Source organism: Idiotropiscis lumnitzeri, chromosome 13 (genome assembly GCF_059441095.1).
Source record: "Idiotropiscis lumnitzeri isolate Australia: NSW breed Sydney's pygmy pipehorse chromosome 13, RoL_Ilum_1.0, whole genome shotgun sequence".
NCBI lineage: Eukaryota > Metazoa > Chordata > Actinopteri > Syngnathiformes > Syngnathidae > Idiotropiscis > Idiotropiscis lumnitzeri.
In genome coordinates, this window is record NC_142403.1 from 16074740 (window position 1) to 16086768 (window position 12029).

General features: G+C 41.9%; 1 protein-coding gene across 4 annotated transcripts; it reads left to right on the forward strand.

The window, feature by feature from the left end:
• The first annotated feature begins 306 nt into the window (after nt 1-306).
• Nucleotides 307-11810, forward strand: exoc1 (exocyst complex component 1). Of its 4 annotated transcripts, XM_088313811.1 has the most exons (21): nt 307-380; nt 1177-1308; nt 1395-1525; nt 2153-2312; nt 2469-2486; nt 3768-3955; nt 4223-4450; nt 4659-4791; nt 4889-4998; nt 5747-5815; nt 6290-6439; nt 6552-6660; nt 7511-7555; nt 7728-7891; nt 7954-8067; nt 8452-8531; nt 8624-8852; nt 10113-10296; nt 10373-10572; nt 10647-10841; nt 11304-11810. In XM_088313811.1, exons 2-21 carry the CDS (start codon nt 1185-1187, stop codon nt 11454-11456), a joined length of 2784 nt encoding a protein of 927 aa, XP_088169937.1. In that variant the 5' UTR covers nt 307-380; nt 1177-1184; the 3' UTR covers nt 11457-11810. The 4 variants fall into 4 exon arrangements, with proteins under 4 accessions (XP_088169937.1, XP_088169934.1, XP_088169936.1 ...); XM_088313808.1 differs by lacking the exon at nt 5747-5815; XM_088313810.1 differs by lacking the exons at nt 5747-5815; nt 7511-7555.
• Nucleotides 11811-12029: the final 219 nt, after the last annotated feature.

Consider the following 12029-nt stretch of genomic DNA (forward strand, 5'->3'; position numbering starts at 1 on the left):
ATTTTTTTGATCCTCTTATATTAATCACTGTTCGAATAAATACATCACTGAGAGAATCTGATTTAAAAAAATCTAATGATCCACGAGTACGTTAAAACTAAAACGTACAATAAATAATGTTTTATTTCTAGTTTTTATTTGTTTATTGTGTTTTTTTATTCACAACTAATTAACCCACAAAATGTATCCTCTTTCCACCGATTAACACGTTTTATGAACAACAAATCTTAATCATAATTTATTACCACGTAATTTGTCCTCGATGTGTACGGCGCATGCGCGAATGTTGCTTTCCGTGATCACCTTGACGTCATTCCGCAACACGGAAGTGAGAGGGGGCGTGGCTTAGTCGACGGACGGTGGTGGTGGACTCCAACAAGGTAATGGCTTCCATTTATGTCCCTCATTGACCTCAGCTTGCCTTTAAAGCATTTAAACCTGCATTCCGGGACGTGGCAGCTCGTAGTTACGCTCGTTGTCTTTATGTTATCCGTGAAGTTTCAACGTAATGGAGGCTGTCGTTAGCGCGTTCGAGCTAGCGTTAGCTGGAGCCAGCGAGGATGTTGTCATTACGTAGTGGCAACATCCTCGCCACTGTCAAGCGCAAGGCGAGAGAACTCTAATATTTCATTTCTTGGACGACATACGTTTTCGAAATAACTTGAGAAAATCGTCCTTGCTTCTGAAGTATCGCCACTTGTGAAAATGCAATGACGTTTAGCGTGTTTTAAAAGAACCTTTATAAAACATGCAAGGGGATTGCAATAAATTTTTAAAAAAGTCAGTAATAATAATATTATTTTTCTTTGCAGAATTTTTCGAGTAAGAGGATTCACAAATGAGCTTGGGCGCTTTACTACGGCTGAACAATTCAAATCGCAAACAATTTTTTTTTAATTGTCCAATTCTTGATACATTTGCCTTTATTTCAGCATTAAAATAACCTATAAGCGCAAGACATTTATGTATAGTAATATTTTTATTTTATTTTAATAGAGATTGATTTATTGCTTGTGTTTGTTAAAAAATACATGGGAAGAGAACATTGAAAATGGCTCAATAAATCATAATATTGTGCAATAAAATGGTAATGAATTATTTTTTAAGTTGTTCTGCCATAGTTTTTATTGTAATCTCTATTTAGCCATGAATAATAAATGTTAATGTGTTTCACAGTCTCCACCATGACGGCCATCAAGCATGCCCTCCAGAGAGACATCTTCACGCCCAATGACGAACGTCTGCTGGGCATCGTCAATGTCTGCAAGGCGGGGAAGAAGAAGAAGAACTGCTTTTTGTGCGCCACGGGTACGTGGCTCATGACTTTTTTTTATTCATCACCTTCCACTGTAAACATAGGAGAATGGGTAATCTGCTCATTGCTCTTTTTCCAGTCACCACTGAGCGTCCCGTGCAGGTCAAAGTGGTCAAGGTGAAAAAGTCAGACAAAGGAGATTTTTACAAACGGCAACTGACGTGGGAACTCCGCGATCTGACTGAAGTGGACGCCAAAGATGCGAGCAAGGTCGGAGAACGCTGCACCACTTAACACAAAGTGTAGTTACATTTTCAACATTTTCGGAATAATAATTAAAAATTTCAATTCATGTCTAGCAAAAGGCAATATTATGGAAAAATGCATAAAACAAAGTCTCGAAGGACGTGTACACTATTTGGAACCACCCCCCCCCCGATATTTTAAAGGAGACATTTTTTGACAAATTAAAATCAAGGATACTCCCAAATTCACATTTTTTTTGTTGTGGAACCTAGCTTCTGAAAAACTTAACTCCTCACCGTTTTTGTGCTCAGTCCAAAGCCATTTCTCGTCTAGAAGTATTCCTTTGGCGCTATCTTGTGGCACCTAAAAACCCAGGATACTTTCAAATTCACCTATTTGACAATTTATTTTGCAATGCATCTGCTATTATTTACTGAAAAATTTGCTGTTTTGTGCTCCAATATAAAGTATTACTTTCACGGCATCTTGGTGCTAAGAGACAATTTTGAAGTTGTCAATTTTTCATGCCCTATATAAATAAAGTTGCATTGTATTATATTATAAACGGTAAGTAGGTGACAGTACACATTTGAAGTCCACTCTGACGGATATAAACGTCCATGGCAGCGAATGAGTTTTTTTTTCCTCCAGGAAAATCCAGAGTTTGACCTTCACTTTGAGAAGGTCTACCGCTGGGTGGCCAGCAGCACGGCCGAGAAGAACTCGTTCATCTCGTGCATTTGGAAGCTGAACCAGCGCTACCTGAGGAAGAAGGTGGAGTTTGTGAATGTCAGTTCTCAGCTGCTGGAAGGTGCGCAAACTTAGACTTGTTTTTTTTGTTTTTTTGTTTGTTTTTTAAGCATGTTTGTAGAGTGACTACTCAACCCTTCTTCTCTGTATTTTCTGCTTCTTGTTATGGCTTTCTGTGTTAAATCTCTTATTTTTCTCTTCAACTTTCTCTGGCCAGAACTTCCTAAAGCGGAAGGTTGGTAGGACTTAACTCCCCCGCACTATCGCTCACTCTCTCCTTCCTCTTAATTCCTTTCCATTATTGTTCATGACGTCACCAGCCGCCATTATTAAAAGACACCCATTCCTATAACCATGCCAACAAGTTCTGATAATTGTGAATTAACTCATCACACGCGTCCAGCCCACATTGTTATACCTTTTTTTTTTTGCATACCAGTATCAGTAGGTGTTTGTTTATTATTTCTCTTCTTACCTAATTGAAGCAAAGATCCGATGTTGCTTTAAGTTTTGCAGACCTCCTTTCGCTGATAAGTTCTAAAAAGAGTTGAGGCCTCGTCGAGTAAAAAAATGCGAGAATAACATGACTAATTTGCCTTTTGTTGCCAGGTGAAAATTAATATATGAAGGAATGAAGAATTTTTTTTGGGAGGGCATTTGAGAATCATTTGAGAAAAAAATATGTGAAAAATATAGTTATATATTTTTTAGAATTAAGTTGTACTGTTGCGCTATAAGAAATTGTGTATTTTTGTGTTTTTAGGTAATAACATTTTTGAGAATAAAGTTGTATAATTAAAAACAAAATTAGTTATGAGAAAGTCATGTATATATGTTTAGACCAAAGCCGTAATATCATAAGTTTTTAATTATTTTAGGTATATTTTTGTGGAAACAAAAGTTGTTTAATTTTCTGAAAAAATGCATATTTTCAACAATTATTATTTTATTTTTTGTAGAGAAAAAAAAACATGTTTTCAACATTAAAGTCGTAACGTTATGAGAATTGTCCCAAAATCAGAATGAAATTAAATATTTTTTGTAAAATAAATCAATAAATAAAAAAGTCATGCTCATTTTATTTTACAATTGTTTTTTTAATGTATATTTTTCTATCTTTAGGTTGTCATACTCTGAGATTATTTGAGATTAAGCTCACAATTTTGCATGAATGAAGAAGTTGCATATTTTTGCTCAAGTGTTTTTTTTTTAGGGATATTCTCTTTTTTTATTAAAGTCATAATATTTGCACGGATTAAGTGACCGAAGGATATCGTTTGTTACCTGCTTATGAGCAATGTAGAGGGTCTCGTCTCTTGTTATCTTACATGACGTTTTTACTCAAAAATATTCAATTTCATCTCATGAGATCAGTGTATGTAAAATATCTGTTCCCCGTCACTGAATGTCTTCACCTGTCAATCCAATGTTCCGCCTCCAATGTGTTTTAACCAAAACAGAACATATGTGAACGTTCATGTCCCTCTACAATCTTATTTCATTTTTTTGCCAATAGAGTCTGTACCCAGCGGCGAGAGCCAGAGTGTCGCCGGCGGCGACGAGGACGCTCTGGATGACTACCAGGAACTGAGCACCCGTGAGGAGCAGGACATCGAAGGCATGATGGAGGTGTGCGAGTTTGCCATCTCCAACGCTGAGGCCTTTGCCGAGCAGCTGTCCAGGGAGTTGCAGGTGTTAGATGGGGTGAGTGTCACCATAATGTCTAACAAATACTTAAAAATGTTTTTCTTTGTCATCGGAACATGGGAAACGCATCACCAAACGCAAAAAAAAAAAAATATATATATATATATATAATAGTAATTTTAAAAAAATAATATTTTCCATCGTATGTCCTCTTTAATGCCCGTTAAGAATGAACACATTTTACGTTGCTACGTAATCCTGCGTCAAGACTTTATAATGGCGTCGACAAATAACTCTCCATCCTCCTCTCGTGTGACTTTCAAGGCCAACATCCAGTCCATCATGGCGTCGGAGAAGCAGGTGAACATCCTGATGCAGCTGCTGGACGAGGCGCTGGGCGAGGTGGACACCATCGAGGGCAAGCTGAGCAGCTACGAGGAGATGCTGCAAAGCGTCAAGGACCAGATGGACCAGATCTCGCAGAGCAACCGTCTCATCCAAATCAGCAACACCAACAACGGCAAGCTGCTGGATGAGATCCAGTTCCTAGTGGTGAGCAATGATGACCCAGAAGGGGGCGTGGCCTAAATCATCTATTATACAGGTCAGGGCTTTTGATGGTGTGTTCAAACCCGAAGAGGGAATCTAAAAGCTGCTTTGTTGAAGACTGTGGATCCCCTTGTAGAATTACTGATCATTTCTGCCCCGCCTCCTGTTGCCTAGTAACCATGTCATCTCCCCCCCCCCCCTCCCTGCCTAGCACAACATGGACCTGTCCAAGGGCCACATCAGAGCCCTGCAAGACGGAGACCTGACCTCTCCGAAAGGGATCGAGGCTTGCATCAATGCCGCTGAAGCCCTCTTGCAGTGCATGAATGTGGCGCTCCTGCCGGGTATTTATTTATTTATTTATTTATTTATTTTAATTCACCTTACATCATAAGCGCTTGTTCCATTCGTCAAAGTAAAATCCATCCTTGGCCCGCGTAGGCCACGACAAACTGATGGCCGTGAAGCAGCAGCAGCACCTGTTCACCGAGCTCAGGGATATGTTCGCTCGCCGCCTCACCAATCATCTCAACAACGTGTTTGTGCACCAGGTAATGTTGTTGCCACAACACACCAAGCCGACGTCGGCTGTCGGAAAGTCGGCACACGCCGCCTGAGTGGCGTAGCGCGCCACGTCGTAAAGTTTGAGCCCGCGTTGTGACGTGTTTGGCCTGTTCAACATGGACAATCAGGTTAAATGAGCACTGTGATTGGCTGTTAGCCAGAGAAAAGCGGAAAAACTGTGAAAATTGAAGCTATTTCTCAAGAATTTAATGAACTTTGCTCCTCTATGGAAATAACAGCTGGTCGGACAGATGCGCGTGAAGACGACGTAATCACTCTCATTTGCAAAAGACCGCCGTTATTCGACGTCACCTTCAAATACCACGCAGTGACTATTGCCCCCGATGGCAGGGCAGGGTACTACATCTCACACACAATTTAGTTTTTTCCTTTAACAATTTAAAACACTTCTTATATGTACATCATGGTAAATAGGCAGAAGAAGATATTATTAATTTTCCACAATATTTACCTCAGATTAGTGTCTGCCTTAAACGTCAACAATATGTACGATACAAAACTGACCAACAAATTAAAAATTTGGGGATCTTGTTGCTGTTATTCTTTTCTCGCTCTGCCCCACATTGGACTTCCTGTTTTGCTCTTCTGTCTCTACTTCCTGGACCTCCTCATTTCCTTCCTCCACCCCCACATCCTCCCTCCCCCTCATCTTCGTGTTGATTGTCGGCGTCTCCCTTTCTATCATCCCAACTCTGCTGTTTCTGTCTCTGTCAGTTCAACCACTTCAGTCACTTCCAAATGACCATCCCTCACTTCTATAGGTCTTCCTGTCTGTCACTTTCAGTGAGTAGCCTCACCTCACCTCACCCCCACAAAACCAATAAGCTGTGCATGGAATTTGTCTCTAACCACCTAACGGCCTCATGACCCAAAAACGTGGAGAGGGCCTCTTTGAGGGTCTTGGTGCTAATGGGCTTTTATTTTTGTCACTGAAGGACTCACATCCTTAATAGGTGTGCATGTGTTGCAGGACAACCAACCTGCGTAACACTAGAGAAGTGCAAATGACAATAATCATGGTTTGTGAAAAAAAACCCATAAGCGTGTGCGTGCATGTGAAAGTGACAGAGTACGTGTGTCAGAGATTTAATATACCAGCATCGTGAGCCAGGGGATACCACCTCACGCGTTCCAAAGAACATGTTAAGTTCAATGACGACTTAAATTGTCCACTGGTGTGAATAGTTGTTTGCGAGTTAGTCAGAATATAACAAATGTAGCATTAAGGATCCTAATGTTGCTTTTGGCGCCATCTAGGGCCACGACCAGAGTTCCACCCTGTCTCAGCACAACGTGGAGCTGACCCTGCCCAAGCACAGCCCCCTCCATCGGGACCTCCTGCGCTACGCCAAGCTCATGGAGTGGCTGAAGATCACCCACCGGGAGAAGTATGAGGGCCTCTCCAGGGTCAGTGCTCCCCCCTCGCTAGTTTTCAAGAGCCCCTCTTGAGCTTGTTGAAGCACTTCGTAATCACATACCAGGGGCTGACATTACACCGGAATTGTTTGTGTTTCTCTAGACCTATGTGGACTACATGAGCCGACTGTATGAACGAGAAATCAAAGACTTCTTTGAGATCGCCAAGATCAAGATGGCGGGAACCAGCAAGGAGGCGAAGGGCAAGTTTGGTAAGATGGCGGATGAATAACCGTGCGAGTCACTTTTTTTAAAATGTGTCTAAAACAGAACGCGAGACGGGTTACTTTAGATTTGTGTTTGAACCCGGCTTTCCCAATGTTCCCTCGCAAAGTCAAAATGAAAGTCCAAGAGCTTCATTTAGACAAAAGTAGTCCTTTGCTAGCTTTTTGCAGTTGTAAATTTGGTTTGAGTCAGTCCTTTCTCACTCGGTAGCGCCTCCTTGGAAAGTTTGAATAAAAATAAATAAGTTACCCATCAATGTGAAATTGGGTGGTCATGTCTTTCATGACAGGAGTCAATTAAATGTCTCAAGGACCCATGTTTGAAATAAAACAGGAAGTGACATTTTGTCTTAAATCAGTCATTTCTTATTGTGGCGCGACCTCGTAAAAAAATGAAAAAATTAGCCCCTGACACCTTCTTCTTCGTCTTCACATGACATGAAATTAGGGTGAAACTTTCGTCAATTTCCGTGTATGATCACAAGGTAGTGTGTTATAACTATGTAATAACTTAGATCCTACTAAGCTACTAAAATGCGCATCACACATTTTGCATCTGACTTCTTTTATCAACACAAGCTTTAAAAGTGTGAAAGAACTCCTTCTCATCCGCTGCGGTGATCGTGATGCCTTGCAACTTTCTCAAGCTGTTCACCAGTTTCACATCTCACTGGCCAGATCTGCTTTTCTGCATCGTTAGGATTTGTTGTCTGGAGGTCCGTCCGCTGCGGTGCGCCTCAGCTTCCATCAAGTGGCTTGTCTTAACACACCCATGCTGCATGTACTAAGCGTTAACCTCTCTCTGTCTTTGATGCCCGCCCTTTCTAACTGGCTGCAGCCACGCTTCCTCGGAAAGAGAGCGCGCTCAAACAAGAGACGGAAAGTAAGTAATATTTGAGGAGAGAGCCTCCTCAATCTGTTGGAAACAACTTTAGTCTTGACTTGAAGCTGCTTGCTTTTAATGCTTATGTTAGATCAACACGTCATGTTTGTGTGTTTCTTTGTGCGTGAATGTATTTTTTTTTCATTTGACTTGAACCACACGTTGAACTCAGGCCTACACGGCAGCTCCGGAAAGCTGACAGGCTCCACGTCGAGCCTAAACAAGCTGAGCGTGCAGGGATCCAACAGCCGGCGCTCGCAGTCGTCCTCGCTGCTGGACATGGGCAACATGTCGGCCTCCGACTTGGACGTCGCCGACCGCACCAAATTTGACAAGGTAGCCACTGACGGGCGGGGTTAATGGGAATGGCGTTAATCAACTAGAGTTGTTGTTTGTAGATTTTCGAGCAGGTCCTCGGTGAGCTGGAGCCTCTGTGCCTCGCCGAACAAGACTTCATAAGCAAGTTCTTTAAGCTGCAGCAACACCCGACCGTCATGCCTCCTCTGGCTCAGGTGAATTTTTGGATTCAGAGATTTGTCACCGTCAGTAAATGTTCAACGTAACAGTGAAATGATGACGGCTTTGAATTGAAGGCGATTTCGCAGTTTTAGTGCTTCTGCCTCTCAGTCAGGAGTGTTTTGCTACCATCACTCCAAATCCGTCAGAGCGTTTCGCTCTGCTTAACTTGCTGGTGTTTCGCCGTCGAGGCGTTCACAACATTTTCAAAGCATAACATGGCATCGTTTGGTGAGCCAACGACGCCCTTGCGGTCTTCCTGCTCTCCGAAATGCATAAACTTGCGAAGCAATAACAGACGCAGGCATGCTTTCATCCCTCATAAACGCCTTGAAATGTCTGGCAAGAGTGGTGATGTTTTATTTCCACTGCTTTGTCAGCCGGAACCCGAGGATTCGGATGGCAGCGTGCCTTCAAGAATGCCTCCCCAGGCGGAACACAGACACTCCTTGTCATCAGAGTGAGTCCTCACATTAACTCGATTCCGTCAACTATCTTCACACACACACACACACACCCTTCACGTTTGCTCATTCTTCTTCCTCTTCAAAGCAAAGACATGGTGCGGCTGATGATGAACAAAGTCTTCCAAAGCATCGAGACGGAGCTCAACAGCCTCATCGCTCTGGGCGACAAGATCGACAGCTTTCACTCGCTGTACATGCTGGTGAAGATGAGCCACCACGTGTGGACGGCGGAAAACGTGGACCCGGCGTCTTTTCTCAGCACCACGCTGGGGAACGTGTTGGTCACCGTCAAGAGAAACTTTGACAAATGCATTGTGAGTATCGTGTATCGTTTTGATGGCGTTGCGTGCGCTTCAGGCTAATATTGAATCAGCATTCAATATTTTATGTTGTGCATTTTAACGTCTTGTACGACCGTGCCAGTATGGTGAAAAATCTGTGCCAAATTGTCGCAAACTTTAAGTTTGTAATTTCCATTAAATTGTCATCGCACATGCTCAGGAATACAAAGCTACGAGATGCTCTTAAACTAGTGATATACCAATGTACTTTTTTCAGGGGTGATGCCGATTATTAGTAGTCACGGAAGCCAATTTATTAAACAACTTTAGTGATTTACAACCTGTTGAAACTGTTTTAGATCTTCGAAAATAGAAAACTTGATTTTGAAAGTCTCACAAAAAGTGCTCCGAGTGCTCCCCGGCTCAGCTGCAGGTATTATAGTTCAATGAAAACAAACATCTCTTTAAAGTTTACTACAGCAAAAAGTTTTCGATTTGTTGTGAGTTGTTGTAGACTGACCTTATTTAAATTTCGGCAAAGTCTGTTGTAGTGCGTGTGACTTGAGGTGAAAAAGCAAACAGGCAGCTTACTGCTGATTGGCTGCTACCCACTGCACAAGGAAGCAATCAGATGGTGCTGTGGGCTGGCTAATCGGCTTCTGCAGGCAGGGCCACCAGCACAGCAGAGAGAGAGAGAGAGAGAAGTGTGCTGCAGCGAGCCAAAATAAACCAGCTTTTATTTTATCGGCCTTGAAAGTTATTAAAAAGGCCGGTGCCGATTATCGGTCTGTTACTAATTTAAACGGCAACGACCTGTCCAAGAAACATGAAAAACAATGACCACCAGAGGGCGGCATGACGGGAAGCCCGGTGAGTTGGAGAGTCAGTACCACAAGTTTCTTACAGAAAATGGAAACTCAAGGAAAGGAAAAGAGAGGAAAATAAACAAAGCTCGAGCTATGTTTCTATACAGGAAGGGGCACTGTATGAACCTGGAAAAAAAAACTTCTGCACTTTTAGATGCCACTTGATGGTGTCAAAACGCTTTTTTTTTTTTTTTTAAAGTCAAAAATGATTTGAGTTATCATGGCTTCTTTTTTTTTTCCATCGCAAAAAATGGAATTTGAACAGTACACTTTATTTTTACTGTTTAACACCCCCCCCCCCCCCCCCCCCCATCTCATTATTGGATTTTCGAAAACAAAAATTTGACGGAGACTCAATAATTCTTCCAATAGATATAACGATGTATCCAATCTATCTGATAATGGGCTGTGCCTTCCCTCGTCGCAGTCTGGCCAGATCAGACAGATGGAGGAAGTGAAAATTTCCAAGAAGAGCAAAGTTGGCATCCTGCCTTTCGTCACCGGCTTTGAAGAGTTTGCCGAGTTGGCCGAGACCATCTTCCGAAACGCGGAACGTCGCGGCGACCTCGACAAAGCTTACGTCAAGCTCATCAGGGCCGTTTTCATGAACGGTAAGAAAAAGAACGCTGACTCGTGTAGTTTTTACAACGGAGGCAAACATCTGACGAAGCGCCTCGTCTTCCTCAGTGGAGAAAGTGGCCAACGAGAGTCAGAAGACGCCGCGGGACGTGGTGATGATGGAGAACTTCCATCACATCTTCTCCACGCTGTCCCGGCTGAAGATCTCATGCCTGGATACGGAGAGGCGCGATGCCAAGCACAAATACACGGACCACCTGCAATCCTACGTCATCAACTCTCTCGGGCAGCCTCTGGAAAAGCTCAACGTAGGCCCAAAAAAAAAAAAAAAAAATGATTAACACAAAGTCCATCATCATCATCATCGCTCTGTTGCATGCAGCATTTCTTCGAGGGTGTGGAAACCCGCGTGGCGCAGGGAATCCGCGAGGAGGAGGTGAGCTATCAGCTGGCCTTCAACAAGCAGGAGCTCCGCAAAGTCATCAAGGAGTACCCTGGAAAAGAAGTCAAGAAAGGACTGGACAACCTCTACAAGAAAGTGGACAAACACTTGTGCGAGGAGGAAAGCCTACTACAGGTCAGATACGATTACTGTCATACAATTTGGAGTTTTTTTATACCTTGACATACAACTTTTAATTTGATAGGTGACCACACGTAACTTAAAACGCTTGTATTGCAAATCATTTTTTCTATCGAAATTAATCCGTTCCAAGCTAAAAAGTGGAATAAGGTGCAAACAAACTTTTTTTTAGTGAAGAAGCAAGGGAGGATTATCTTTCATTTGGTTGTTTTTGTTTTAACAATTATTTTTGTCATTAATCATTATGATATATTATTATTTTATATTTATATTATTTTTTAAATATTTTTTATTTTACTATATATAATAATTTATTTATTTATTTTTAAATAATCTTCTGATTACGAGACTCAGCATCCGCCTAAAAAAAAATCCATATCAGTCGGACCCTACGAAATGAATTCTCTTTTCCGTGCCTTCCCTATCTTTTACTTTCCAAACATTTCCTCCCCGCAGGTGGTGTGGCACTCCACGCAAGACGAGTTCATCAGGCAGTACAAACACTTTGAAGACTTGATCGGCAGATGTTATCCTGGCTCTGGAATCACCATGGAGTTTACCATTCAGGACATGCTGGAGTATTTCTCCAGCATCGCTCAGTCCCATTAGCCTGATTTACAACGACTCACTACTGACACACTCTGGCTAAAACATGTTTATTTGTCCGTCCGTCCATCCATTTTTTTTTTTTTTTACAGTTCTTGGCGGGGTCCACCCTGGATTGGTTGCCAGCTAATCACAAGGCATATTTGAAACAATAAAAAAATCACACCTACGGACAATTTAGAATATTTAAGGAACCCAACATTAGTCGGAGTCCCCAACGAACACAAGGGTGCCCAGAGCTGAGATTCCATCCCTGAACTTTAGAACTGCAAGGCAAAAAAACACTTGGTTACCGCATGTTATTTCCTTTGTTTTATTTCTTTGTTCCATGTTCTTAATAAAATTGCAGTCATCGAATTATTTTTCTCGTATGTTGTTTTTTTTTTTCAATGCTAAAAAATTGCAAAATAAGCACATTAAACTCTGTTCACAAAATATGAATATGGTTAGTTACACTCTGACTTGTGCATCTGGAGCAGTTCAGAAGCAATATTCATCTAATTACATCACAAAATGTTTTTCTGATGAATAAAATACATAGAATTTGTAGAAAAAGAAGAAGCTTATTATGATGAG

Coding starts and splice junctions, on each gene's coding strand:
- exoc1 (XM_088313811.1), top strand. CDS start 1,185: ATGACGGCCATCAAGCATGCCCTCCAGAGAGACATCTTCACGCCCAAT. Junction 4,999..5,746: donor ACAACGTGTTTGTGCACCAG/GTAATGTTGTTG, acceptor TGTCTCTGTCAG/TTCAACCACTTCAGTCACTT. Junction 6,661..7,510: donor GGAGGCGAAGGGCAAGTTTG/GTAAGATGGCGG, acceptor AACTGGCTGCAG/CCACGCTTCCTCGGAAAGAG.